We start from the raw sequence: 24,579 nt of genomic DNA on the forward strand, positions 1-24,579 counted from the left end.
TAGCATAGTGGTTAAAGGAACAAGTTCTGGAGCAGACAGAACTAAAGTCATAGCTCAGTGTCCATGTACACCAGGTGTATGGCTTTGGACAAAATATTACCTGAACTCCAATATCTTTGACTTATCAAGCAGTGTTTCAGTGATGGCTGTGTAAAAAACCACCCCCAGAACTTAGTGACTGAAAACAACCATCATTTTATTCTACCTCATGATTTTGTGGGTCTGAAATTCCGGTGAGGCTTGACTGAGTGCTTCCTCTGCACACATGGCATTGACAAGGCCACTTGGTGGTATTTAGCGGGTGGCTAGGCTAGCTTGGTAAGTCTGAATGGCTTTCCCCTTCTGTCTGGCTCTCTATGTAGCCTAGGGCCTCTTCACCTGGTGTCTCCCACAGGATAGCTGGACTTCTAACATGGCAGCTCATAGATCCAAGACAAGAAGAGGAAGCTGCCAGTATCTGAAGGTGTGGGCCAGGAAGAATCACAGTTTGGCTCCCACCATGTTCTACTGACCAAGTAGTCCCAGGGAACGTGATGGGAGGGATGAGGAAGAACTTGGGGGCCATCTGTAATCTGAGGATAAAGATACTTACTCCTCAGATTCTGAGGAGTCAATGAGATAATGCATTCAGAGGCAGATTTTCCATGAAGTAAAGGAAGCTTCAACCAGAGGGTTCCTTGATTGAATGGTCTTTTCCAAGTCCTGGCACCTAATTCATAATTTTTCTTTTTCTTTTTCTTTCCTTCCTCTTTCCCTTTCTCTTTCTTTCTTTAGCTGGGGATTGAGCCTGAGAACTTGAACATGCTAATCACATGCTCTACCACTGAGCCACACCCCCAAGTCCCTTTTTACTTTTTCTTTAAGAGGTCCTGTCACTATAGAAGAGATTTCTCCAAAGAAGGGTCTGAGGAGTTTCCAGAGAGGGGAAGGGATCTTGACTCAAGACCAATGGGGTTCTTGGAAAATGTGAAGGAAAAGAATTTCAGCATGTGACATTTGTCAATCAAAGGCAGAGACAGAGGTTTATTTAGGGAGAATGGGGGCAATACCAAGAGACAGACATGCCTTTAGGGTTAAGCAAGGAAATGTATTCAAAGGAGAATTTGAAGCCCAGTGTGGTGGCACACCTGTAATCTCAGTGGCTCAGGAGGCTGAGGCAGGAGGATTGCACGTTCAAATGCAGCCTCAGGAATTTAGCAAGACAATGCCTAAATTAAAAAAAAAAAAATTAAAAAGGGTTTGGTTAAATTCAATCCCTCCTACCAAAATTTAAAAAAAATTTAAAAGGGAGAATGGGGGCCACCTACAGAGGGAGAGACAATAACCCATTAGCCCAGGGTGTTAATATTTATAGAGGGCCTGTGCTGGGGGCTGGACTGGGGTGGAGCCAGGTGGAATTACAATTTCATGCCAATTTTCCCTACGAGTGGGCATTTCCCTCATGTTACAAGGGCATGGGTCAAGGGCACAATTGTTCCAGGGTGCTTTATGAATTTCGATGGTTCATGGATGTTTCCTGAATTTCAATGGCTTATGGGCATTTCCTTTGAGACTCAGTATCTCTCCATTTATTCCCAATTCCTATTTCAGAATTCCAAATTGTGTAAGAATCAGGACCAATAAATCCTGGCTCTGCCCTGATGCCTGTAACAGTGCTTACTTAGCACGCTGCCTGGTACGGGGGACTCTCCATACAGACCCCCTCTATGTGCTAGGCCAGTGACTGGTTCCCTTTCTGTGCCTGAGAAGAGGGCTCCTCCTCTCACTCTGTCCTTTCCACTTGTTCAGGACCATTTATTCTCCTTTTTTTTTTTTTTAACATGAAACTAAAACATGCTGAGAATAATTTCATAATCACAAAGCTGCCCTCCCAATTGGCCCCTGCTTCTACCCCCTGACCTCCCCACCTGTCAGGGAGGTAGGCCTTACCCTGGGCATCCTGCCAAGTTCTTAGCTGGCCCTGCAGAATTTCTAAAGGAAATCAGGCCGAGGAGAGGAAAGCCAGCAGGGGGAGGCAGCATTCCCGGTGCCCAGCTTGGTCTAGGAGGCATTGAAATTCCAGGGCCGAAGTCCTGAGACAAAGATCATAATGAGACAGGAAGGTGGCATAGGAAGGAGCCCATTTGCATGACAATAATTGAGCCAAGAATAGAAAGCTAGAGGGATGCAAGGGTGAGGCTGGCAGCTGAGCTGGGCTAAACCTCACAAATCAGACCATCCAGCTCTGCTCTGCCATGGGGGCGGAGGCTAAGCCCTGTGCCAGGCTTTGGGGGAGGAAGGAGGAAGGAGCCGGACACATCCCCAGGGGATTGTGGGAACACTGGCCAAGCTGGACTTTGCCTTCCTGCTCTCCCTGCAGCCTGGTGCTGCCTTTGTTTGCCGTCTCCTCCGTGGGCTCTGTGGCCAGAGGGCTAAGTGGGCATCATGGGTACTCAGAAAGTTCTCTGGGATGCCATTGTGATGGGGGCAGGCATCCAGGGCTGCTTCACTGCGTACCACCTGGCCAAACACGGGAAAAGAGTCCTCCTGCTGGAGCAGGTACTGTGTCCTTTCTGCCCTTCGGACCTTAAGGACTGTGTCTCTCTCCTCTCCTAGGGAGGGCTTCCCAGAGCTAAGAGGTTATGAGTGAGGCCAAAGGACCCCAAATGTCACAAATTCTGGGCAGTCTGTAGTTGAGATGCTAATATTGTGTTTCATAACGATTCAAAGTTCCACTTTCCCTCAGCCCCTGCAGGCCTTCCAGGTACATTTCTTCCTTTTACTGTCTCTTGGTTCCTACTCACGACTGAGAAGTATCCCAGGCTGTGTTCTTTTTATTCCTGTTACCCAGTCTTTTGTGCCCAAATGGTTGATCCAGCCCAGAAACATAATCAGTTCTGCTCTGGGTAACTTTAAGTAAAGATAATTTTGCCTAGGGGCAAGGGTTGATGTTTTAGTCAAAGAGGTAGGATTGTTTCCTGCATTTTATCAACTTCTTATCCCCAAACCCAGCAGAAGCTTCTATCTATTCTGCCTCCTCTGAGTAGTAGTGAGATAGGAATTTGGGGATACAGAGAAAGAAAGATCAACTAAGTCTCAGAAGTGAAGCTCCATGAATCCTTGGAATTCAGGGAATGCCCATGAATCTTTGAAATGCAAAGCAGACAGCCTATGAGCAACCCAGCCCCTGCCCTTGGCCCATGCTTGTTAAGAAGTAACATAGTGGGGGCAAGGTGCAGGTGCTACAAAAACTGGCACGAAGTGGGTGTGTTGCGCAAACCAGGTTGACGCAGGAGGATTGCAAATTTGAGGTGAGCTTCAGCAATTTAGCAAGACCCTGTCTCAAAATGAAAAATAAAAAGGACTGGGGTTGTAGCTGGGGGGTAGAATGCCCCTGGGTTCCATCCTTAGTACTGCCAAAAGAGAGAGGGGGTGGGGAGGAGGTAAAACTGGCATGAAATTGTGTAATCGCCCTCACTCTACTTCTAGTTCAGCCCCTAGCTACTGTTCCTTTATAAATATTAACAGACTAAGAGGTTGCTGACTCTCCCTCTGGAGATGGCCCATATTCTCCCTTGAATGTATGTATATTCCTTGCTTTACCCCAAAAGACCTCTCTCTCTTGAGATGGCCCTGCGTACTCCTTTGAATTTGTATCTGCTTCCTAAATAAATCTGGGTCTCTGACTAGTACATGCTGAAATTCTTCTCCATCATGTACGCCAAGGACCTCACTTGTCCTGAGTGGAGGTCCCCCTTCCCGGGAACTACTCCGGTGACAATAGCAGCCTCCTTGCACAGGGTAAGATGCACAGGAATATGATGCACAGATCTTATTTTTCCTTAAAGGAAAGGTGACCCCATGCAGTGCTGTCCACAGTAACCACTGCATATGTGGGTGGACTCTGTGTGTCTGCAGGGTCCTTGGGAGTGGAGTGCAGGCCCACCATGCGAAAGGCTCTGCCTCACTGGGTTCTCCCTTGCCATTTTGTCTACAGCTCTGCAGCTGGTTAGGGTGTACTTTTCTTGGTAATGAGCTGAGTAGTTAGAAATCTTCATTTCTCTATCAGTTTGCTCATAGCCCAAGGGATTCCTGGTTCATCCTCTCAGGAAACTCTCATCTTTTGCTAAATCCCAGGATAGTTCTCCTATCCTGAGTGATCTGAAGCCACAGAGAAATAGTCAGCATTGTTTCCCTTATCCATAAAATGAGGGGGGCTAGATTAGAATAATCTGGAAGGTTTTTTTCTAATTCTGCTTTTCTGTAAATCCAAGTGGATGAGATTGTAGCAAGACAACTGGAGACCAGCTAAAAAAAAGGGATTTGTGGAATGTGAATGATGTTTGCAAAAAGAATGACGAGTTTCATGTTACTGGAGAACTTCTACCTTAATCACCAAGGCAGTAGATTCCCAGCCATTTGGGAGGCTGAGGCAGGAAGATCGTGAGTTCAAAGCCAGCCTCAGCAATTGAGCAAGGCTCTAAGCAACTTAGCGAAACTCTATCTCAAAGTAAAACATAAAAAGAGTTTGGGTTGTGGCTCAATGGTTAAGAGCCCCTGGATTTAACCCCAAGTACTAAAAAGGAAAAAAAAAAAAAAGATGGCTGGGGTTGAGCCTCAGTGGTAGAACGCTTGTCTAGCAGGTGTGAGGCACTCGGTTCGATTCTCAGTACCACATAAAAAAAATAAATAAATAAAGATATTGTGTCCATCTACAAATAAAATTTTTTAAAAAGAGAGAGAGAATTTTATTGATTTATTTTGATACTGGGGATTGAATCCAGGGGCACTTAACCACTAAGCCACATCCCCAGCTCTTTTTTGTATTTTGATCTCACTGAGTTACTTGGGGCCTCACTAAGTTGCTGAGGCTGGCTTTGAATTTGTGATCTTCCTGCCTCAGCCTCCTGAGCCTCTGGGATTATAGGTGTGTGCCACTGTGCCCACCCAGCTGAGAGAGAATTCGAAAAGCTTGTATGAAAATATTTGAAGAATAAGTGGCTCGTGTTTGACAGCACAGGATGAGATGGGCCCTAAAGAGGGATGTAGCATCAGAGGCAACGGCTTCCTTTGTCTCCACTTCCAGTTCTTTCTTCCACACTCCCGAGGAAGCTCCCATGGACAGAGTCGCATAATCCGAAAGGCCTACGCTGAAGACTTCTACACTAAAATGATGGATGAGAGCTACCGGATTTGGGCCCAGCTGGAGCAGGAGACTGGAACCCAGCTGCACAGGTGGGCAGGGGAGGAATTCCTTGAATCAAGGGGCCCCATACCAGGAAGTGCTTTTAACCTGTGAAAAGGAAGGGTATGAACATTTGAAATGCAAAGCGTGAGATGCAGGTGCCATTCACCTGGAAGAATTCAGTACACTGTTGTTATCATCCCACAGGTCCAACTGGCTCCTGCCAAATTCTGAGTTCTAGGAATGGGTTAGACCTTGGGTCCAAGGCCAACAGAGCTTGAATTAGGAAAACTGTTGGAGAGACACAGTGGGCAGATACCCAGAGTTGGGCAGGCCTGGACTTTGTATTTATACTTCTACAATGTTCTCTTGTAGGGTTGTGGTTTAAGTAGAGGCTGAGGTTGCTTTTTTGATCCTTATTTTATTTTATTTTTAAACCAAGGATTAAATCCAGTGGCACTTAAGTACTGAACCACATCCTCAGCCTTTTTTATATTTTATTTAGAGACAGAATCTTGCTAAGTTGCTTAGGGCCTCACTAAGTTGTTGAGGCTGGCTTTGAATTTGTGATCCTCCTGCCTCAGCCTCCTGAGCCTCTGGGATTAAAGGTGTGCGCCAATGCTACCGATGTTTTATATGCACTGTAGTATCCTAACTTTTTATGCTGGATCCTCAACCTCCCATCAAAACCCTATAAACTTGGGGCTGAGATTGTAGCTCAGAGGTAGAACGCTCACCTAGCATGCGTGAGGCACTGGGTTCAATCCCAGCACCACATAAAAAAATAAAGGTATTGTGTCCATTTAGACTAAAAACAAAACAAACAAGCAAAAAATCCTATAAATTCATTTCATTCTCTCTTACTATCACCTCCCAAATAAACATAGGGTGCTCCTCATGCCAGAATGCTTGCCAGGAGTGGCTTGAAGCTATTATTTCCCTGTTGCTCCTGTGGCTCTCTCTAACCCTTAGGACTCGTTCCTTGCTGACCTTCTCTAACAATCCAGGGGGAGAAAGCAGAAAACCTGTGATGCAATGGGAACTTTGACCACCCTTGCCTCCCCTCTGGCCTCCTCTGTGATTCTTAGCTGAACTTCCTTTACATAACCCTGGCTCTACCCCATAGGATGGCAGTTATTTTAATGGCCAGGAACCAAAAGGTTACTGTTCTGTTGCAAAAACACCATTAACTTAAGAGAAGTGAAATCCATTATGCAAATACAGCCAGGGCAGCTAATTAAGGACTTATTCAGAGGCAGCTAATGCACCCAGCACCCAAATAAAGGAGCATGTCTTGCTGAGGGGTGGCCTGGAAATGGGACCCTTCCCTGGCAGTCATCTTTGAATACTACTGAGTGTCTCATGCTAGGAGAAATGCCTGAGGCCTTGGAGGGTACAGTTCTTCCCAGCGGAGGACCAAGGGATGTCTAGCAAATGTAGATGTCTAGCAAATGGAGTCTTTTAGAGGAAGACATTTTCGGAGCCTGACAGCTTGGGTCTGACTTTGTGCTCTAGGTCTTACCCGCTATATGATTTTGGAAAAGTTTCTTCACTTCTCTTTTCTCATGGAGCTTTCTGAAGATTAAATGACACTTTTGTGAAGTTTCCTAGCAACTTTCAATAACTGATGGTCCTTTTTACCTATTCTGGGTCAGCCATATCCTGGGTCCATTGTGCAATAAAGGAAGAAGGATGGGAGGAGTTAAATGCAGTGACAAACACCTGTAATCCCAATCTACTCAGGAGGCTGAGGAGGGATAATTGCAAAATTTGAGGCCAGCCTTGGCAATTTAGGCCCTCTTAAAAACAAAACAAAACAAAACAAAAAAAGATACAAGGTCTCAATGGTAGAACACTTGCCTAGCATGCATGAAGCTCTGGGTTCCATTCCAGCACCTAGAAAAACAAAACACAAAGGAGACAAAAGGGAAGACAATCACACAGCCACAGGAATGACTGCAGAAGACAGGAAAAAGGGACCCTTGGATAGGAGATTCCCATAATCTCATAATCCTCTTAATTGGCAGGTGAGGGATTTGGAAGGACTTTGGAACCAGTCAGGCCTATTTCTAAATCTCAGCTCTTATGTACTTAGCTGTGTGGTTTGAGAGCAAGTTGTTTAGCCTCTGTGAGACTCAGTTTTCTCACTTATAAAGTGGGGATAATAAGTTTTCTCACTTGTAAAGTGAGGATAATAATATCTATTCCATGGAGCTGTTGTGAGGATAAGTATATAATGGGTTTAGAAAAGTACCCAGAAAATCATCATCATCTTCACCATTTATTAATTTAGAAATTATGGGCTGTTCATCCCTAATCTGAAAATCCCAAACCCCAAATGCTCCAAAATCTGAAACTTGATTTGAGCACTAACATGACACTGTAAATTGAAAATCTGACACCTGATTTTATGTGATTGGTCAGTCAAAACACAGGAGCACTAAAATTAACTTTAGGTTTTGTGCATAAGGTGTATATGAAACATAACTGAATTATGGGTTTGGACTTGGGTCCCATCCCCAAGACATCTCATTATATGAAAATGGCCCCAAATCCAGAAGAATCTGAAACACATCTGATCCCAAGTATTTTGGATAAGGGAAACTTGCCCTGAATACAAAACTCATTTAATTCTCCCTATTATCTTATAAGAGGGTTACTCCTGAGTAGTCAGGGTCTTTCCCCTTCCCAATGTACTGGAGATTGAACCCAGGGGTTTCATCCCCACCTTGAACTTGTTGATCCTCCTGCCTCTGTTGCTGGTTTTTTGTTTGTTTATTTGTTTGAGAAAGAGGTCTGCTATGTTGCTCAGACTGTCCTTGACCTTCTGGGCTCAGTGGATCCTCCTGCCCCAACTTTCTGAGTAGCTGGGACTACCATTGTTGTTCCTGGTATAGTAGTCAGGATCTTAATGCATTAATGTGAATCATATAATTACTATATTCAGTCTAGAACAGGGGTCGGCAAACTTTTTCTATAAAGGCCACTTGGAAAGTATCTCAAGCTTTTCAGGCCATATGGTCTCTATTGCCACTGTTTAATTCTGTCGTTACAGTGTGAAAGCAATGCAGACAAGATGTAAATAAATCAACCTGGATGTGTTCCAATAAAACTTTATTTATGGACACTAAAATTTGAATTTCATATAATTTTCTTGTGTCATAAATGCTATTCTTCTTTTAATTTTTTTTTTTTTTGGTCACGGAAATTGAACTCAGGGGCACTCAACCACTGAGCCACATCCCCAGCCCAATTTTGTATTTTATTTAGAGACAGGATCTTTCTGTGTTGCTTGGTGTCTTGCCATTGCTGAATCTGGCTTTGAACTCATGATCCTCCTGCCTCCCTATCTGCTGGGATTACAGGCATGCACCATTGCGCCCAGCTCTTCTTTTGATTTTTTAATAATGGCCCCAAATCCAGAAGAATCTGAAACACTTCTGCTCCCAAGTATTTAAACACTTCTGACCCCAAGTATTATTTAAACCATTTAAAGATATAAAAATCATCTTGGCCAGATGACAACAGACAGAAAGCCAGATTTGATCCTTGGGTTGCAACTTTTTGGTCCCTGATCTAGAAGATACCACAAAATGATTATGTTATTCATTCATTTCCCTGTCTCCAAACTAGTTCATGCCTAAATCATCCCAGGTCAAAAGACTGCTACCGTAATTTTAAAGACATGAAAATATGATAGCCTGTATCTCCCACCCCTTGTGCTGGGGACTGAACTCAGGGGCGCTCTACCACTGAGCTTCATACATCCCCAGCCCTTTTTTATTTCTTATTTTGAGACAGGGTCTTGCTAAGTTGCTGAGGCTGGCTTCAACCTTGCAATCTCCCTTGCCTCAGCTTCCCAAGTCGCTGGACTTAGAGGTATAGGTCACAGCGCCTGGTTCATAGCCTGTATTAAAAAACTATTTTGACACCCCACAGCCCCAATTAAGACAAATGAAGAGTAATGTAAATGTGCTTTAAAAAACCTTTAAAGTGCTGTAGCAAGCTAAGTATTATTATTATTGTTATTATTCTATTAACAAGTTCTTTCTTATAGCTAGCCTAATTTACTCAGGCATGCTAAATTTTTTTTGCATCTTATCCTCAGTAGAAACACAGCAGATAGATATTTCCCGTTCTCAGAATGGCATCTGAATAGAGCTGTCTACCTTTGGGCTAAATGCCATTCAAATTGCTTTAGCTTTTACTCTTAATTTTGATTTTCTAAGTGATTCATCATCTTTGTGGTTCTTATTTCTCTCTAGATTCTTCTAGAAGAACCGGCACAATATAACTGATAGAAATAAGTGTACTTAATGCCATTTGATGATGATTAAAAAAAACCAACCTCTGTAGGAATTGGTAGTTAAGGTGGTTGCCCAATTCTTTTTATTCTATTCTGCTGCTTCCCAGTGACAGCGGCATACTAAACATGGGTAGGCTCTGAGTATTTGCATATATTCTGGGAACAGACAATGACACATGTGTCAGATCACAAGGTCTGAATCTTTTGTGATTCGTACAGCCAGGATGCTGATACCAACAGCAAAGCCCAGCTCTGTGGACCATCTCTTTCCTGCCCCTCCTTCTCCCTTTGAGTCCTACTATCCAGCTCCTGACCCGAGCTGCCCCTGCTTCGCTGACAATATCAGACAAGATCACAGCCGTAGGCAGTACAGCTGCTGGCAGAACCTGGTGGCCCCCTCTGCAGCTGCTGCTTCCTGTGTCTGCGAAGTGTCTGGCTTGTCAGCCACATCCCCTCCCTGGAGCAGTCTTTGTTAACCAATTCCACCTCGGCCCACTGAGCGGAAGATGAAACACAGAGAGCGCCTCCAAAAACCAACAAAGACAGCAGCCATTACCAAGTCCCTTCCCCAAGGTGACTCTGAGACCTGGCTTACCTGGCACTTTTAACCAAGCCAGGGGAACGCTGGAGTTTGGGATGGGAGGCGGAAGATGAAGGGAGAGTTGTCTTCCCCTACCAGTTCCTCCCACTACCACCCTGCACCCTGTCCCGCACTAGAAACCCATGGAAATCCCTGATTTCCAGCTCCGTATGTCACATCATAGGTGTTAGTGAGGCCCTTGGGAGGAATCTTCAATGACCTCTGGGAGGAAGTTACAGTTCATACCTAATGCTCCCAACACAGCTGCTGGGCATTCTGGGAGGTGGGAGCTACAAAATTTCTAGGGTTCCCTGGCAACCTGGGCTGGCTTCAAATCCTCCTTTCCAGGCCAGCCCTGGCCAATCATTTCCTGGTCATTTTTTTCTCCCCAGAAGATGTCTTTGTCCCTTCTCACCCTTTCCTTCCCAAACTTTGTAACCTGGGTCTGAGCAGAAAAAGAGGGGAGGCCTGGATCACATGAGTGAGAAAGGGATGCAGAACAAGTAGTCTATTTATTGGGATCTAGGAAAAGCCATTAAGAAAATAAGCACTTAAATGATTTTCAATCTGCCCATGGAAGTCATCTGTCTTCATACTGGGGGGAAAAGGCTCGTTCTCCCATCCTGGTTTTGATTGACTGATTTCCAATTCTCTGAGCATTTCCCATAGGAGCCTCTCACCTATCTCCCATAATGACAGGCCTTTGCATTTCCAGGCAGTGTTTTACATTTATTTCCGATTTGCTCATAATGGTCAAAAATCTCTCTCCAATCCAAGGCATTTCTCCAGCAGCGCACGGTTTCCCTCAGGCCAAATAGCTCAGCTGTGATCCACGGAAAATGAGAATTTCCCAAATGCGTCTTCGGACTAGGGGAGGGTCCGGCATCACAAATTCAGATGGAAAATTTCCCACTGTTAGATCAATATCTGGGCTAAGAAATAAATGCCACAGGGGCAGAGAGCTGGAGCAAAATGATTACAATCGGCACAATTACATTCACCGGCAGAATCAGCTTGCTGATTACTCCTAGGGATGGGGAGCTCCCCCCTTCATCCACCGCAGGACAGCTTGGGAATTAGAACATCACTCAGCATTTCATAATTCGACAGATTTGCCCGTTGTCTTGGCATGAGTTCATTTTTCCTATAGAGTACGTCCCTGTAAGAGTTCTTATTTCAAAGAAAGAAAGAAGATGGAAAGAAGGAAGGCAGGAGGGAAAGAAGGGTGAAAAGAAGGAAAGTAAATTTCAGACTATACGAGAGATCAAGGCTGCTATATGGCGGGTAAGAGTTGGAATATGCTGCTGTGGAGTTTCCAAGCCAGAGATCTGACGTTATATCTGCATAGGTGAGGTGTAAGCCAGGTCTTTCCCAGAAGGCTACCCAGCCAAGACCTCATCAGGGAAACAGGGAACAAGTACATACACCAGGGGTTGGCGGGTATAGCTCAGTGGTAGAGCACGTGCTTAGCATGTGTAGAGACCTGGGTTCAATCCTAGCACTGCAAAAACAAAACAAAACAGAAAACCCACGTGGGTGACTTTTTTTTTTTTTTTTCCTGCAGTGCTGTGGGTTGGATGCAGGGCCTCACACATGCCAGGCAAGTGCCATTGAGCTAACCTCCTGGGTGGCTTTCTAGTTATCTTGTTGACCAAAAAGTTTACTAGGCAACTTTCATTACCTGAAAACCAATCTGAAATCCTTTGGGAACCACAGAACAGAGGCTGTCTCCCTGGCTGGTGGGGATTTCTACAGCGTCTTTCCTCTGCTGAGTTCTGAAGAGGCAGTAGCTGGCGTTGCTATCTCACCAGTGGTGAATGCCGGGTAGGCGGGGGCCGTGGCAAATGGATTGGGCACGCTGCGCGGCTCTGTGTACTGACACCGGCCCCCGGGCCTGCTGTGTCCCTACCCCCTCCCAATCTTCTCTTTAATCCCCCCAACCAGATAATGTGGGATTTGGAAGCATGTAATATCCATGAGACTCCATTATAGGCTATTACGAGCTTTATACGCAGAACCTGGGGGATATACCAGGATGCCGCTGGTCAGTGTGGCTGCCGAAATTGAGAGGGACCATTCCCAAGGGCCCAGGGGGACCATCCCATTGTTTAAACAGTACCCCCCCCACCCCTGCCACAGAGAGCTCTAGTTTCTTTTGATAGAGAGGCAAGTAACATTTAAAGAGAAACTGCTTTCACTCCCTTACAGAGTAAAAAGGACAGAAGGAGGTATAGGGGAAAACAAAATCAGAGAATCGTTGAATTTATTGCTAGAGCCCAGAGAGACCATCCACAGGGGGTTTGTGCATGAAAGCATTGTTGGCATTTGGGGTGAGATCTTCTCAAGCATTGCAGATTTAGGGTCCTTGAACTCTGCTCACTAAATATGAATGGGAACTCCAGCTATGTGACAAATGTAAATATGGCCCATGCTATTTCCATCTGTCCCTGGGTAGAAGGGGGATATTATCCTGGTGTGGAACCACCAAAGGTCCAACAGGCATATGTCACAGAGGAGGAATCTGGGCCTGGACAGGTAAGTCTCCAGATCAAGGTCATATCAAGGTGATACCAGGGTTAGAAGCAGAGCCAGATCTCTCAACATAGGACCTTTTCCACAAAACAAGCAGCTTCTGAGAAGGAACTAAAAGACAAACAGGGGCTGGGGTTGTGGCTCAGCAGTAGAGCTCTCACCTAGCATGTATGAGGCCCTGGGTTCGATCCTCAGCACCACATAAAAATAAATAAATAAAATAAAGGTATTGTGTCCAACTACAACTAAAAAAATAAATATTAAAAACAAAAGACAGACACACAGGAAGAGACAAAAATATATGATGAGAAAAGGCAAGAGGAGAAGGAACAGCAGGGTGGGAGAGAAACAGAAAAGAGAGATCAACATAGAGAGTGGTTCAGGGGATGGGAAGAAGGGGAAGAAATCTTATCAAACTGATTGCACATCTACCATTTTCAAGGGATGGAAGATGAAAGAGAACTTAGGATCTCTGCTCTCTCAAGGGCAGGATGAAGGGACAAGCAAAAAAACAGTGAATGCCAAGGCGCAGACTTGGGAATGGGCTGGAAACCAGGACTCTGATGACCAAATCTTCTCCTGCTCTTGAACGTGAGGCTGTGACTCGCTTTCACTTGGGAAACTTGTTGAAGAATGAATGTGAAGGTCCTTGATACCTACCTTCACCCAAATAGCCTTGTCTTTTCTCTAACAGGCAGACTCAACTACTGCTGCTGGCATTGAAGGAGAATCCAGAACTAAAGACAATACAGGCCACTCTGTCAAGGCACGGGATAGAACACGAGTATCTTTCATCTGGAGAACTAAAGCAACGTTTCCCAAATATTCAGTTCACCAGGGGAGAAGTAGGGCTCTTGGACAAGTCCGGAGGTGTCCTCTATGCTGACAAGGCCCTCAGGGTCCTCCAGGTGACAATGTGTAGCATTGGGACAATCCAACTTCCTGCTCTGGGTATCCTGGGTGTCAGTCATCCAGCCTCAGACCCCCTTCTGGGTGAGGGCCTTTGCCCTGCTGGCTTTGATCTTGACTTTTGGGAGAGGGCATTTGTATATACCCTGCTGGCGCTGTCAACCTGGGAGAGGAGGTCTAGATTCTGTCCCCTCTTGGCTGCCCTAACTGAAGGGCTCTTTGTTCACCAGGGTGAGCCACCTACACAACTAATTCACCTTTTCCTGCTCTATCTTGTCAGGAAGCGATTCGCCATCTAGGAGGCACAGTGCAGGATGGGGAGAAGGTGATGGAGATAAGACCCGGGCAACCAGTCACAGTGAAAACCACTTCTGGGAGCTACCAAGCCAAGAGCGTGATCATTACTGCAGGTCCTTGGACCAACCAGCTCCTCCGTCACCTGGGAATTGAGTTACCTCTCCAGGTAGGAGAAACCGGAAGACTGAGAATCAGTGCTTGAGAGAAGAAGTCTTGGACTGGGCGTGTAGCTCAGTGGTAGAGTGTTTGCCTAGCACGTGCAAGGCCCTAGGTTTAGTTCCCCAATACTGCAAACAAACAAAAAAATTGGGTAAGACAAGGACAGATGTATGGAAGGGTGCAGGACTCCAGAAGAGACTGCTCTCACTGACAACAGTGTTTCATGGTTTTCTGCTTTTCTCACACTCTTGCTCCCCTGCCTCAAGACACTGCGGATCAATGTGTGTTACTGGCGAGAGAAAGTTCCTGGGAGCTACAGTGTGTCCAAAGCCTTTCCATGCTTCCTAAGCCTCGACCTGGCTCCCCACCACATCTATGGGCTACCTGCGGGAGAGTACCCAGGGCTGATGAAGGTGAGCAGAGAGGTCAGGAGAGGACAGCTCGGTACCCATACAGATCTGGGGCAGCTGCTCTAACTTGCCCCTTCACAGTCTCCCCCAGGTCCCAGTGGACAGCAGCAGGAATCTACTTCATTACTATTTGCTGTTTGCAGCATGAGATCCTCAGCTGCCTAGAGACCCAAACCAAGGGAGCTTTTTCCTTGCAATCATAGGGTGGGTGCAGGGATGGACACCAGGCAACCTCATGTGGCCACACTGTATATGTCATGATGGATGGGGACATCCTGTGTCCACGCCTTCCCCTTGCTGGTTGGTGCATGTGGAAGGCCAGCATCACCGCCCACACTGCTCTGATGGGGGCCAGGTCTGCTATCACCATGGCAACAGTGTGGACCCTGAGGAGCGGGACTGCCCCACAGCCTTCTCAGACATCCAAGATGTCCAGATCCTGTGCCGCTTTGTCAGAGACCACTTACCTGGCCTGAGGCCAGAGCCCGACATCATGGAGCATTGCATGTACACGGTAAGGGGACTGGTGGTCTCGCCAGGTCTGTTCTGGCTCTGGAGGATAGGGGAAGGAGACCGATAGACCTTGTGCTGGCCAGGCCTGACTCCATTTGACCCTTGACACAGAGCTTCAAACAAGTGAGCTAATTTCTGGGGGTTGGTTCACCTCCACGAGAAAGGGCCTGTTAGGGTTTATTTGTATTTTTTTTTCCATTAGGCAACTAGTTTTTGCCTGGTAGTCCTTCATTATATTTCCCAGAAGAGTTCTAAAAGATTTTTGTGGCAAGATGCTCCACTTGAGCAGGACTTTGGGGACAAAGAAAAGAGACAGATGTCACCAGAGCCGAAGGCATCTTGACTAAAGTTAGTTTACAAAGATGATCTGAGCACCTACTGTGTTCATAGCTCAATAGGAGGAGAGAGACAGATGGATGAATGAGGAAGACTGGCACACCCAGAGTGGAGACGGGGCCCCCAGGAAGCATGCATGTGCCCCAGCTCGTTCTTTCTGGAAAGAAATCCAGCCTAGTTCCTTCTCGTCAGAGCCTGTAGTTCCTCCTCCCCATCCACAAAGAGACAAGTGTATTGTTTCTTTCTAGAACACTCCTGATAAGAATTTTATTCTCGATCGCCACCCGAAGTATGACAACATTGTCATTGGTGCTGGATTCTCTGGTGAGCATGAGGATCAGGGGAAGGGGTGCCCACAAGCTGACCTACCTCAGTGCCAGGAAAAATGGTATTTTCTACCCTCCTAGCTGCCCACACAGGGCTAAAATCCTGGACATTGAATGTATAAGGAGGCTGGGTAGGCAGAAAAGGGGTACCCAGGGCGGGAGGTGATTTCTGGCTTTGGGGTAAGACCAAGAGGAAAAGTAGCCCTCTCTGGGTAAGTGGGGAACATCTCCAGAGCCCAAACTCTGGGTCCCTGAGGATGCTTGACAATCTGCTCTCCTCCTTCTAGGGCATGGATTCAAGCTGTCCCCTGTTGTGGGGAAGATTCTGTATGAATTAAGCATGAAATTAACACCGTCCTATGATCTGACACCTTTTCGAATCAGCCGATTCTCTGGCCTGGGCAAAGCCCATCTTTGACCCCTGACCACCAGCCCCCCTTCTGTGCTCAGGAGCCCTCTGCTGGGGAGGACTTCTCAGATGGAAGAAAGGCCCTGGGATATCACTTTAAACTCCTGCTTCTCTTGAAATCCCTGCAAACACCAAGTAATTGAGTCTGCCTCTTTCTCTAGACAGCTCCCCAATTTCAATGACCTTCTCTCTCCCTCCTGGAAAGCCAATTAGATGTTCCATCATCTCAGAGTAGCAAGAACCTTGGGACTGGCTCAGGAGACCAAAGCGGTGGTTAAAAAAAAATTCTCTTTATTGGGGACATTCAATGAACATGGGGTGGATTTGGCTAAATTTGCCCAGGGGAGGGTAAACAAAAGACCTAGATCACTAATGCCCATGGGGTTCCTTTTCCTAAAACTAGAGTCATCCTCCATCAAAAAATTCCCATACCATCTCACCCTAGCTGCACAATAAATGCTTCCTGAAAAAGATTTGTTGAACAAACAAATAATTGCATTGCATAAAAGTCTGCGGTGGGCTTTCTTTTCCGTATGACCTTATTTCCCACAGGCTCTAATTGTCTAAATTAGCACCATAGAATCCATTACCCTAGGCATCCACAGAATCTCTATCCCCCTCCACGCTCTCTCAGCACCCCCTTTCTTTGAATTCTTTGTCTCGTCCTCATCCTCTCTCTAGATCTGTAAAGATGCTCAGTTCCCCAGTCTCTCATTAAGGTGTATTGTCAGGTCCTTATGAAGATGGAACTGTTATACCAGAAAGAAGGAGCGAGACACACTCGCTTAGAAACCCTGTTCAATGTTTGAATGTTAAATGTGCCATTTTATTATCATTAGCATTGCTCCCACTTAATGAAACAGCATCAGCACCGAGGCGGCTGGCCTCCTTGCACTAATTGCTTCAGAAGGGAACGGGCTCATAATGACCCCAGGGTGGCTGGAGGGTTAAAGGGTATAAACAGGGACTCAGGCAAGGCTTGGATGCACTCAGGTGAAACCCAAGCAGGGGGACCCCACCCCCACCCCGATGATCGGTCCAGTTTCATCCTGGAGAACAGGATTTTAAATGCTTTGGAGAGAGGAAAGCTGGAGCTGGGTGGGGTAGATATGTTAGGAGGAGTCACTGTGTGGGAAAAAATGGGCAATAAGAACAGGAGGCAAAATATTCCCAAGGAAAATACAACGCAGGCAATTGTTCTTAACTGCCTCAGTCCTTAAAGGTCTAGGAACATGTATTAGCATTTCTCCAGTGAGATATAAAAGCCAGTGACCCTGTCAACTCCATGCCAAGTCTGCTTTTTGGGTGATCTCAGGTGGTTCTCTGAACCTCAGCCTCTGTCAAGTGGGTATAATAATACTGACCATTGCTATAGGGGCGTGTCGGTGTCAAATAAGATCATTCATTCATTCAATTACACAGATAGTTATTTATCTTCTACTGTGTAACAGGCAGTGTACTAGGCAATTCGAATGTATCACTAAATGAAACAGAGACAAATTGCTGTTCTGAAATAATATGTTTGTTCCTCAAAAAAACAGAACTACCATATGATCCAGTAATTCTACTTCTGGGAGTATACTCAAAAGAATTGAAAACAAGGTCTCCAAAAATTATTATTATTATTTTTTTTAGGTACTAAGGATTGAACTCAAGGGCACTCTACCACTGAGCTACATCCCCACCACATTTTTTCTTTCTTTTTTTTTTTAAGAGAGAGAGAGAGAGAGAATTATTTTTAATATTTTTTAGTTTTTGGCGGGCACATCTTTGTTTGTATGTGGTGCTGAGGATCAAACCCGGCCGCACGCATGCCAGGCGAGTGTGCTACCGCTTGAGCCACATCCCCAGCCCTTTTTTCTTTCTTTTTTAAGTGTAGATGGACACAATACCTTTATTTTTATTTATTTATTTTTATGTGGTGCTGAGGATCGAACCCAGTGCTAGGCAAGTGCTCTACCACTGAGCCACAAACCCAGCCCCCAGCTCTTTTTCATTTTGAGACAGGGCCTCACTAAGTTGCCCAGGCTAGCCTCTAACTTGCAATTCTCCTGCCTCAGCTTCCAAAGTAGCTGGAATTTCAGGCACGCGCCATGATTTCCTGCTCAAAAGATTATTTTATACACCCATGTGTAGAACAGTATTATTCACAATGGCCAAGAGGTGGAAACAACCTAGATGTCCATTGATAGATGAGTGAAAAACATGCAGTATGTACATACAACAGGATACTATTCAGCATCAGAAAGGAAGACAACTGTGATAGATGCTACAATATGAATGAAACTCAAAGACATTGTGCTAAGTGAAATAAGCCAGATACCAAAGGACAGACAGGGCTGGGATTGTGGCTCAGCGGAAGAGCAGTTCCTTGTATGTGTGAGGCACTGGGTTCTATTCTCAGCACCACATATAAATAAATGTTTAAAATAAAGGTCCATCAACAACTAAAAAAATATTAAAAAAAAAGAAAAGGATGGACACTGTACTATTCTACTTTATACCAGTACAGTGGTCACATTCATAGAGACAGAGGGTATTATGGTGGTTGCAGGGGCTGAGAGGAGGAGGAGGAAACAGGGTTTTGTTTATGGGTACAGAGTTTCAGTTTTGCAAGATGGAAAGCGTTCTGGAGAGCAATTGCATAATAATGTGAATAGAATTAATGCCACTGAACTATAGATACCTAAAAATGGCCAAGACGGTACATTTTATGTTATGTGTATTTGACCATAATTGTAAAAATTCCTATTTTAATAGAGCTTGCAGTTCAGTAAGAAGACATGGAAGCCATACATATTGTAAATTATGTCATATATTAAAAAGTGATCATTCCTTTGGGGTAAAACAGAGCAGGGTGAGAACAGGGAGTACTGGGGGGATTCTGACCTTTTCCGAGGGTGGTTAGGGTGAGTCCCACTGGTGCAGGGAAGGCGTTTGCAGTGCTGGGGCTGGAACCCATTGTCTTGCTGTGTGTTAGGCAAATTCTTTACCACTGAGCTACACCCAGGGCCTAAGGGAGGGCTCTGAGGAGATTTGGAGGAGGAGAATGTGTGAGCCATGGGGGTCTCTGCAGGCAGGTAAAAGAATGTCAAGAGTTGTATTGAGGGGGAGAGAGAAAGGAGATATGGAGAGAGACCCAGATGTGCTCCTAGCAGCTGTCAAGCTGACCAAGCCGGGGAGAGAGGGTGTTAGGAATGTCTCCTCTTGCTCCTGCTGCCTGTGGCTCTCTCTGCCTCTTCTGTTGGTGCCATCCTCCTCCCCCAGCCAGCTGCAGCTCCCCTTCCAAAATATCCAGCCTTATTCAGCTTGTCGGTGACAGCTAAAGGAGGGGACCAATGTCTTGTGGAGGCTGAGAAAGGACAAATGGGGGAGGCTACCAAGCCCTGTCGGAGCTGGTGAAATCTTCTGCAAGAGAGTCCTGTGTGTGTGTTGGAGACAGCAGAGAGAGGGTGGGCGAGTGGGGTAGGTTGGGATCAGCAAAGAATGGAGTAAGGCAAGGACCTGGAGAAGAGGAGACTGGAAACGTGCAGATCTTCAGGGGTGCTGCGCAGCCCCCAAGTCAAAGGCAAGGGGCAGGAAGGCCTAAGTGGGAGGAAGTGGGGATTTCTCAGTGGGGGTAGGATGGGATGGCAAAGGGGAGAGGTGCTGTGGGGAATGGTTGATGGGCATAGAGGAAGGCCAAGGGCAATTCGAAAGGGGTCGGAGGACGACTTGCTGAAGGATTGGCCCAAACAGGCCACTCAGTATCCGCTCGCTGCTTTCCTTCCACTGCCGGAGGGTGGCCAGGCATTCCCTTTCAGACAGCCCCTGCCTATCTTCAAGATGGAAGGAAATCAGAATCAATCAGGCAGGCAAGAAGAGACCTCTGGAAGGGCAACTGGGGTCTGCACAAGGCTGCAGGGGAGAGATAAGGGCAATGAAGAGAAAGAGGCTGGTGTGGTTGCCAACCAGACCAGGGAAAACAGAGGCAGCCTAAAAATAGACTGGGGTGGGGAGGGAGGAGAGCCAGTCCCCAAAAGGAGGGAGAGCCGAGGCAATCGATGCCATCGCTACTCTGACCCAATTCTTCATCTCTCAGCCTCACCAAACTGACAAATGAGGGCTTGATGGGGAACAAGGGAAAGATTCGCAGAGAGGGAGGAGAGTCGGGGGGGGGAAAGTAATCTGGGTCCCGAAGCTAGGAGATTGTGGGATACAAATCAGTAGCCATGGTGTGGAAGAGAGGAGATACTTGGTGTGGTTAATAGTAGCTCAACCCTCCCCGGAGGGTGGTATCCTGGAACAGGTTTCAGAGCTTAAAGGATGTGAGTTTTACTTGGAAGAAGTTCAATGATCTAGAAAGGTTTAAGGAGGCAAAACAGGATGTGTCAGCCTGGACCCAGTAGGCTGGAAAGAAACTGGAGGCCTGCTTTTCACTTCTCAGGGAGAAGTGAATTTAAAAGGGAATTTGGTTATTTCAGTGCAGTAAGAGGGATTAAGGTTAGACTTCAGGAAATCCATCCCATTGGGCAGATATGTGAGATATTAAAACAGGTCCGCAAGTGCTCGTTGGGTATTCTTTCCTTCTAAACAATGAGAAGAAGCCCACTTGCTTGAGTCTACAGAGGTTCATCCGAAGGCCAGGGCTTCCCACAAACCTTTGGAAGACTGTGGACTACAGAGGAGGGGGGGGGGTCTAGGAATCTTATTTCCCTGGTGGTAGGGTAAGAAATGGGTATTTGGGCTCAGGTTGTCGGGAGAGGGAAGCACAAGGTGGCCCAGATCTGTCTGTCCTGGAGGCAGCAGGGACAGGGGGCAGGATTCTAACCTACAGGACCCAATGATGGCATTTACATAACTTTGAATAATGAATAAGCCCAGCTCTGGGGTTCCTGGTCCGCACTGCTCATCTGCATCTTTATTAAGCTTTATAAATGATTCAGCTCCCTGCACCGCCCCCCCCACCCCCAGCCCTGCCCAGCCTGCCCCAAGCATCAGGGTAGTTGATTGCTCATTATTTTAGACTAGATTTGTTTCACCAACATTCAGTGAGGCATGGAGTGGGGGACACAGGAGGGAGGAACATATCCAGAAGGCGAGTGGGGATGGGGGGGGTAGAAGAATGGAGGACAGGCATGGCTGCAGTGGGTAGTGGGCTCTCTGCTGGGAGCACTAAGGGTGCAGGCGTCATTCCCCAACATGTTCCTGGGGCCAACATTTTAAGGAGAGACCGGTTTCTTAGATTCCCCCAAATGTGCTGGATTCAAATCCCACACAAATCCCCGGTTTCCCTTATATCTGCTGCCAAGCCCCCGGCAGGCCCCTCGCTCAGCTCCAGCTCCTCACACAGCCACTTGAGCAGCCATGGAGTAGAGCCCCTGGGGAAGTTCTCACTTTTTCCTGAGGCAGGAATTTTGCTATTTTCACGGAAAAAAAAATCTGCTATGCTTGCAAGGCAAGAACAAGCACTAGGCATATTACGGGAGAAAAAGAAAGAACAGGCACAAGGTATGTGAATGCATAGGGGAAAGGACTCAAAAAAGGACCCGAAGATGCAGAGCTCTCAGCTTGTCCTAAGAGGCATCTTAGTGCCAACCGCCCTGGGAGTTGCCGCACCTCCTGGCTGGAGCCAGGGAGAAGTATTTAACAGCCTCGACGTGGAGGAGTTGGCAGGAGACTCCTGGTGGGGGGAAAGGTAGAGCATTTCTCAACCCTGGCTGCACATTAAAGCCACCTGGGGAGCTTTAAAAAATATGATGCTTGGGTCCCACCCAAGGCCAATTAAATCAGAATTCCTGGGAGAAAAAGCCCTGAGCACAGTATTTTTTTTTCTCCAAAGCAGCTCAATCTTGTCTCAATCTTGGATTAAACAAACGAACACACACACACACACACACTTATAAACACACATACATATGTATACTAAATATGTAAATAAAACACACATATAAATATATATTAAAAATTTATAATAAAATCAGGGAAATTTCAATATTCACTGGAGCTGGGCCCAGTAGTGTTCACCTATAATCTCAGCAACTCCAGAGGTTGAAACAGGAAGATCACAAGTTTGAGGCCAGCCTCAGCGACTTAGCCAGACTCCTATCTCATAACAAAAAAAGGAGTGGGGCCAGGCAGGAGTTGTGGTGCATGCCTTCAATCCCAGTGGTTTGGGAGGCTGAAGCAGGAGGATCATGAGTTCATAAACCAGCCTCAACAATTAGGGAGGCCCTAAGCAACTCAGCAAGACCCTGTCTCTCAATAAAAAATGCAGAAAAGGGCTGGAGATGTGGCTCAGTGGTAAAGCACCCCTGGGTTCAATCCTCAGTACCAAAGAAACAAACAAACAAGAAATAAAATAAAAATGAAAATTAAAAAAAAATTGGTTGGATATTTGATGTTAAGGAATTATTGATCATTTTTAAGTGTGATAAGAGTATTGTGATTATGTTTTTTTAAGGAGTCATTTTCTTTTCTTTGAAGGATCAATACTAAAGGATTCCCTGATGAAACATCACCAGATCTTCAGTCAGTCTCAAAACAAGCCAGTAAAGGGAAAGGAGAAGTGGGCGGGGCGAGATTCACTGTGGATAACTGTTGAAGCTGCTTGAATTTTACTTTTTATATACAAACCAAAATAGCAACACTCCTTGCATGCTTCTGTCATGCAGCAGAGCCAGGCACTTAGGAGGATGTGGCCACCACGGCACCTAGGAGAAAAATATTTGCAGGACCTTACATAACAGGTCCTCCTATTTCTTGCCCTCCCTCTCCCCCCAGGCAGCACAGAGTGGGGCACTTGGGAACAAAAATAACTGTTAGAGATGTAACTTCCCTGGCACCCTGGACTCTGCAGGTTTCTTCTTCAGGTGCCCACCCAGTCTCTGGGGACTGAGACCCCCCACTGGTGCTCTGTGAACAGCGCCTGGTGGGTGTACGGAGGGAAGCCTCCTGAGGCACTTCATGCAAGCCATCTCACTCTTCCGTCTCCTTGCCTTCTCCTGACTGGCTCCGCAGGAAGTCAGACCTCCATTGCCCTTCACCGCTGCTCCCAGGGTTGTCACTCCCTGCATGGGCTCATCTGAGTCTGCCAGGGAACAGTAGCCCAGCTGATTTCATCAGGGAGGTGAAGGGAGACTGAACATGAGTCCACAGAAGCATGGACACTCAGACACGCAGACAGACTCAGGGATGAAAGTCCCAGTGGCTGTTACCAGAGCTGTCTGAGCTGCGGAGCCATCACCCGGCAGCAGATCCTATTTGCATATCACTCCTTAAATGAGCAAATCCAAATGAATCCCAAATTCCCAGGTCGTTTCCATCCTGGACTGTGTAGGTCTCCCTAGCCTTGGCCTGCCCGTGGACTCACCATTCCTATCTTCTCCATACCCTCCAGAAAAATTAATTCTTGCCCTTTCAAGGTGAATGCCTCCGACCTGCCACAGAACTCAGCCTTGCCCGCCACCCAGCCCTGCCCGTCACTGAGCCTTGCCCATGGCACCACCAGCTCTGGCCTCTTGCTCGGTTTGGGGCTCAATCAGTCTTCTCCGCTCCATTACCTTCTCCCGATGGCCTCTAGGGGCTGGGGAGGAGGGAGAGTTGGAGGGGGTCTGCTTAAGAGGCTTTTGGAATCTGTGCCTGCGCATCACCCGTTGCCATGAGTTATTTCAGCGCCGATGTTTGTCTCGAGCTGATTATTCCAGCCCGAGAACAGGTGGAGCAGCCTGCGGTGGCTTATTCGTCAGCCAAGGCCATCTGTTCCCAACAAGCTGAGATTTGTAGCTGATTTCTACTGGGGAGCAAAGGATGGGGGTGGGGAGGGACATGGAGATCACACACCCCAGGAAACTTACTCCTTCCAGACCTTTGGGGATGCCGGAAGCCCCAGGTGAGCCCTTGCACAAGGAAGCCTCATTTTCTCAGAGAAGCTCCCTGGTCACTAAGCTCAGCCACAACACTTTTCCTTAAGGCGCTAAACCTCAGATGGAACCAAGTATTAGGAGCACAAATCTATTAGCCAAGTATGAAGTTTGGCCAGTGATCTATGTTCCCTTACAGATCTCTCTCTCTCTCTCTCTCTCTCAACATAACCATGACACAAATATCCTAAATGACCTTCTCAACTCCACCATCAACCCTTTTATCAACACAAATGTCCTCAAACCCGTCACCTGCAGGGAGGGCTCCAGGCTGCTTGAGAGAGCAAGGTCTAGACAGTCATCTCTCCCTAATCCCTGCTCCTTTCCCCTAAAGACCCAAAAGAACTGTTCAAGTTCCACCCTCCAATCTGTTCCTCTTCCAGCTTCCACTCTCAGCCATGCCAGGAGCTGCCTGCTGCTTTAAGAACCGCTTTCCCTGAGAAAGGGAGCTAAGCAGTTTCTAAGCAGCTTTGCCACATGGTTTAACCCCCCACGGCTAAGATTTCTATATGGAAAAGAAGCTACTCTGACAGTCACCCTCATATCACAATTTGGGGGACCTTCTTTGTTGTTGGTAGATATATTTGTACTGATCTAAAAATTGTGCGAAAATTTGATATTAAGAGATACCGTATCTATAATCCCTCATCCCAAAATAAGACTACAGTTTCCAAAGAACCTTTTTTTTTTTTTTTTTAGGGAGTCTGCAATGTTGCCTCAACTCTTGAGTTCAAGTG

General features: G+C 46.5%; 1 protein-coding gene and 2 long non-coding RNA genes across 6 annotated transcripts; 1 reads left to right on the top strand and 2 right to left on the bottom strand.

The window, feature by feature from the left end:
* Positions 1-995: 995 nt before the first annotated feature.
* LOC144376129 (uncharacterized) lies at positions 996-2,395 on the bottom strand. The gene is made up of 2 exons (XR_013436230.1): positions 1,930-2,395; positions 996-1,208 (listed from the first exon to the last, which is right to left on the bottom strand). It is a non-coding gene; the product is annotated as an uncharacterized LOC144376129 (long non-coding RNA).
* On the top strand, positions 2,322-16,145 carry Pipox (pipecolic acid and sarcosine oxidase). 4 transcript variants are annotated; one of them, XM_005327846.5, is made up of 8 exons: positions 2,326-2,538; positions 5,066-5,214; positions 13,277-13,490; positions 13,772-13,954; positions 14,214-14,360; positions 14,713-14,871; positions 15,455-15,530; positions 15,820-16,145. In XM_005327846.5, exons 1-8 carry the CDS (start codon positions 2,425-2,427, stop codon positions 15,948-15,950), a joined length of 1,173 nt encoding a protein of 390 aa, XP_005327903.2. In that variant the 5' UTR covers positions 2,326-2,424; the 3' UTR covers positions 15,951-16,145. The 4 variants fall into 4 exon arrangements, with proteins under 4 accessions (XP_077898711.1, XP_005327903.2, XP_077898712.1 ...); XM_078042586.1 differs by lacking the exon at positions 2,326-2,538 and adding an exon at positions 3,166-3,290; XM_078042584.1 differs by lacking the exon at positions 2,326-2,538 and adding an exon at positions 3,658-3,780.
* LOC144376128 (uncharacterized) lies at positions 10,544-11,917 on the bottom strand. Its single transcript, XR_013436229.1, has 2 exons — positions 11,732-11,917; positions 10,544-11,220 (listed from the first exon to the last, which is right to left on the bottom strand). It is a non-coding gene; the product is annotated as an uncharacterized LOC144376128 (long non-coding RNA).
* Positions 16,146-24,579: the final 8,434 nt, after the last annotated feature.

The sequence above is a fragment of the Ictidomys tridecemlineatus genome, chromosome 3 (genome assembly GCF_052094955.1).
Source record: "Ictidomys tridecemlineatus isolate mIctTri1 chromosome 3, mIctTri1.hap1, whole genome shotgun sequence".
Classification (NCBI taxonomy): Eukaryota; Metazoa; Chordata; class Mammalia; order Rodentia; family Sciuridae; genus Ictidomys; species Ictidomys tridecemlineatus.

Excerpts from the sequence above, each read along its gene's own strand:
- Pipox (XM_005327846.5), top strand. The coding sequence starts at position 2,425 with ATGGGTACTCAGAAAGTTCTCTGGGATGCCATTGTGATGGGGGCAGGC. Across the intron at positions 13,491-13,771 it reads AGGCCCTCAGGGTCCTCCAG|GAAGCGATTCGCCATCTAGG; the intron begins GTGACAATGTGT and ends CTATCTTGTCAG. Across the intron at positions 15,531-15,819 it reads CATTGGTGCTGGATTCTCTG|GGCATGGATTCAAGCTGTCC; the intron begins GTGAGCATGAGG and ends TCCTCCTTCTAG.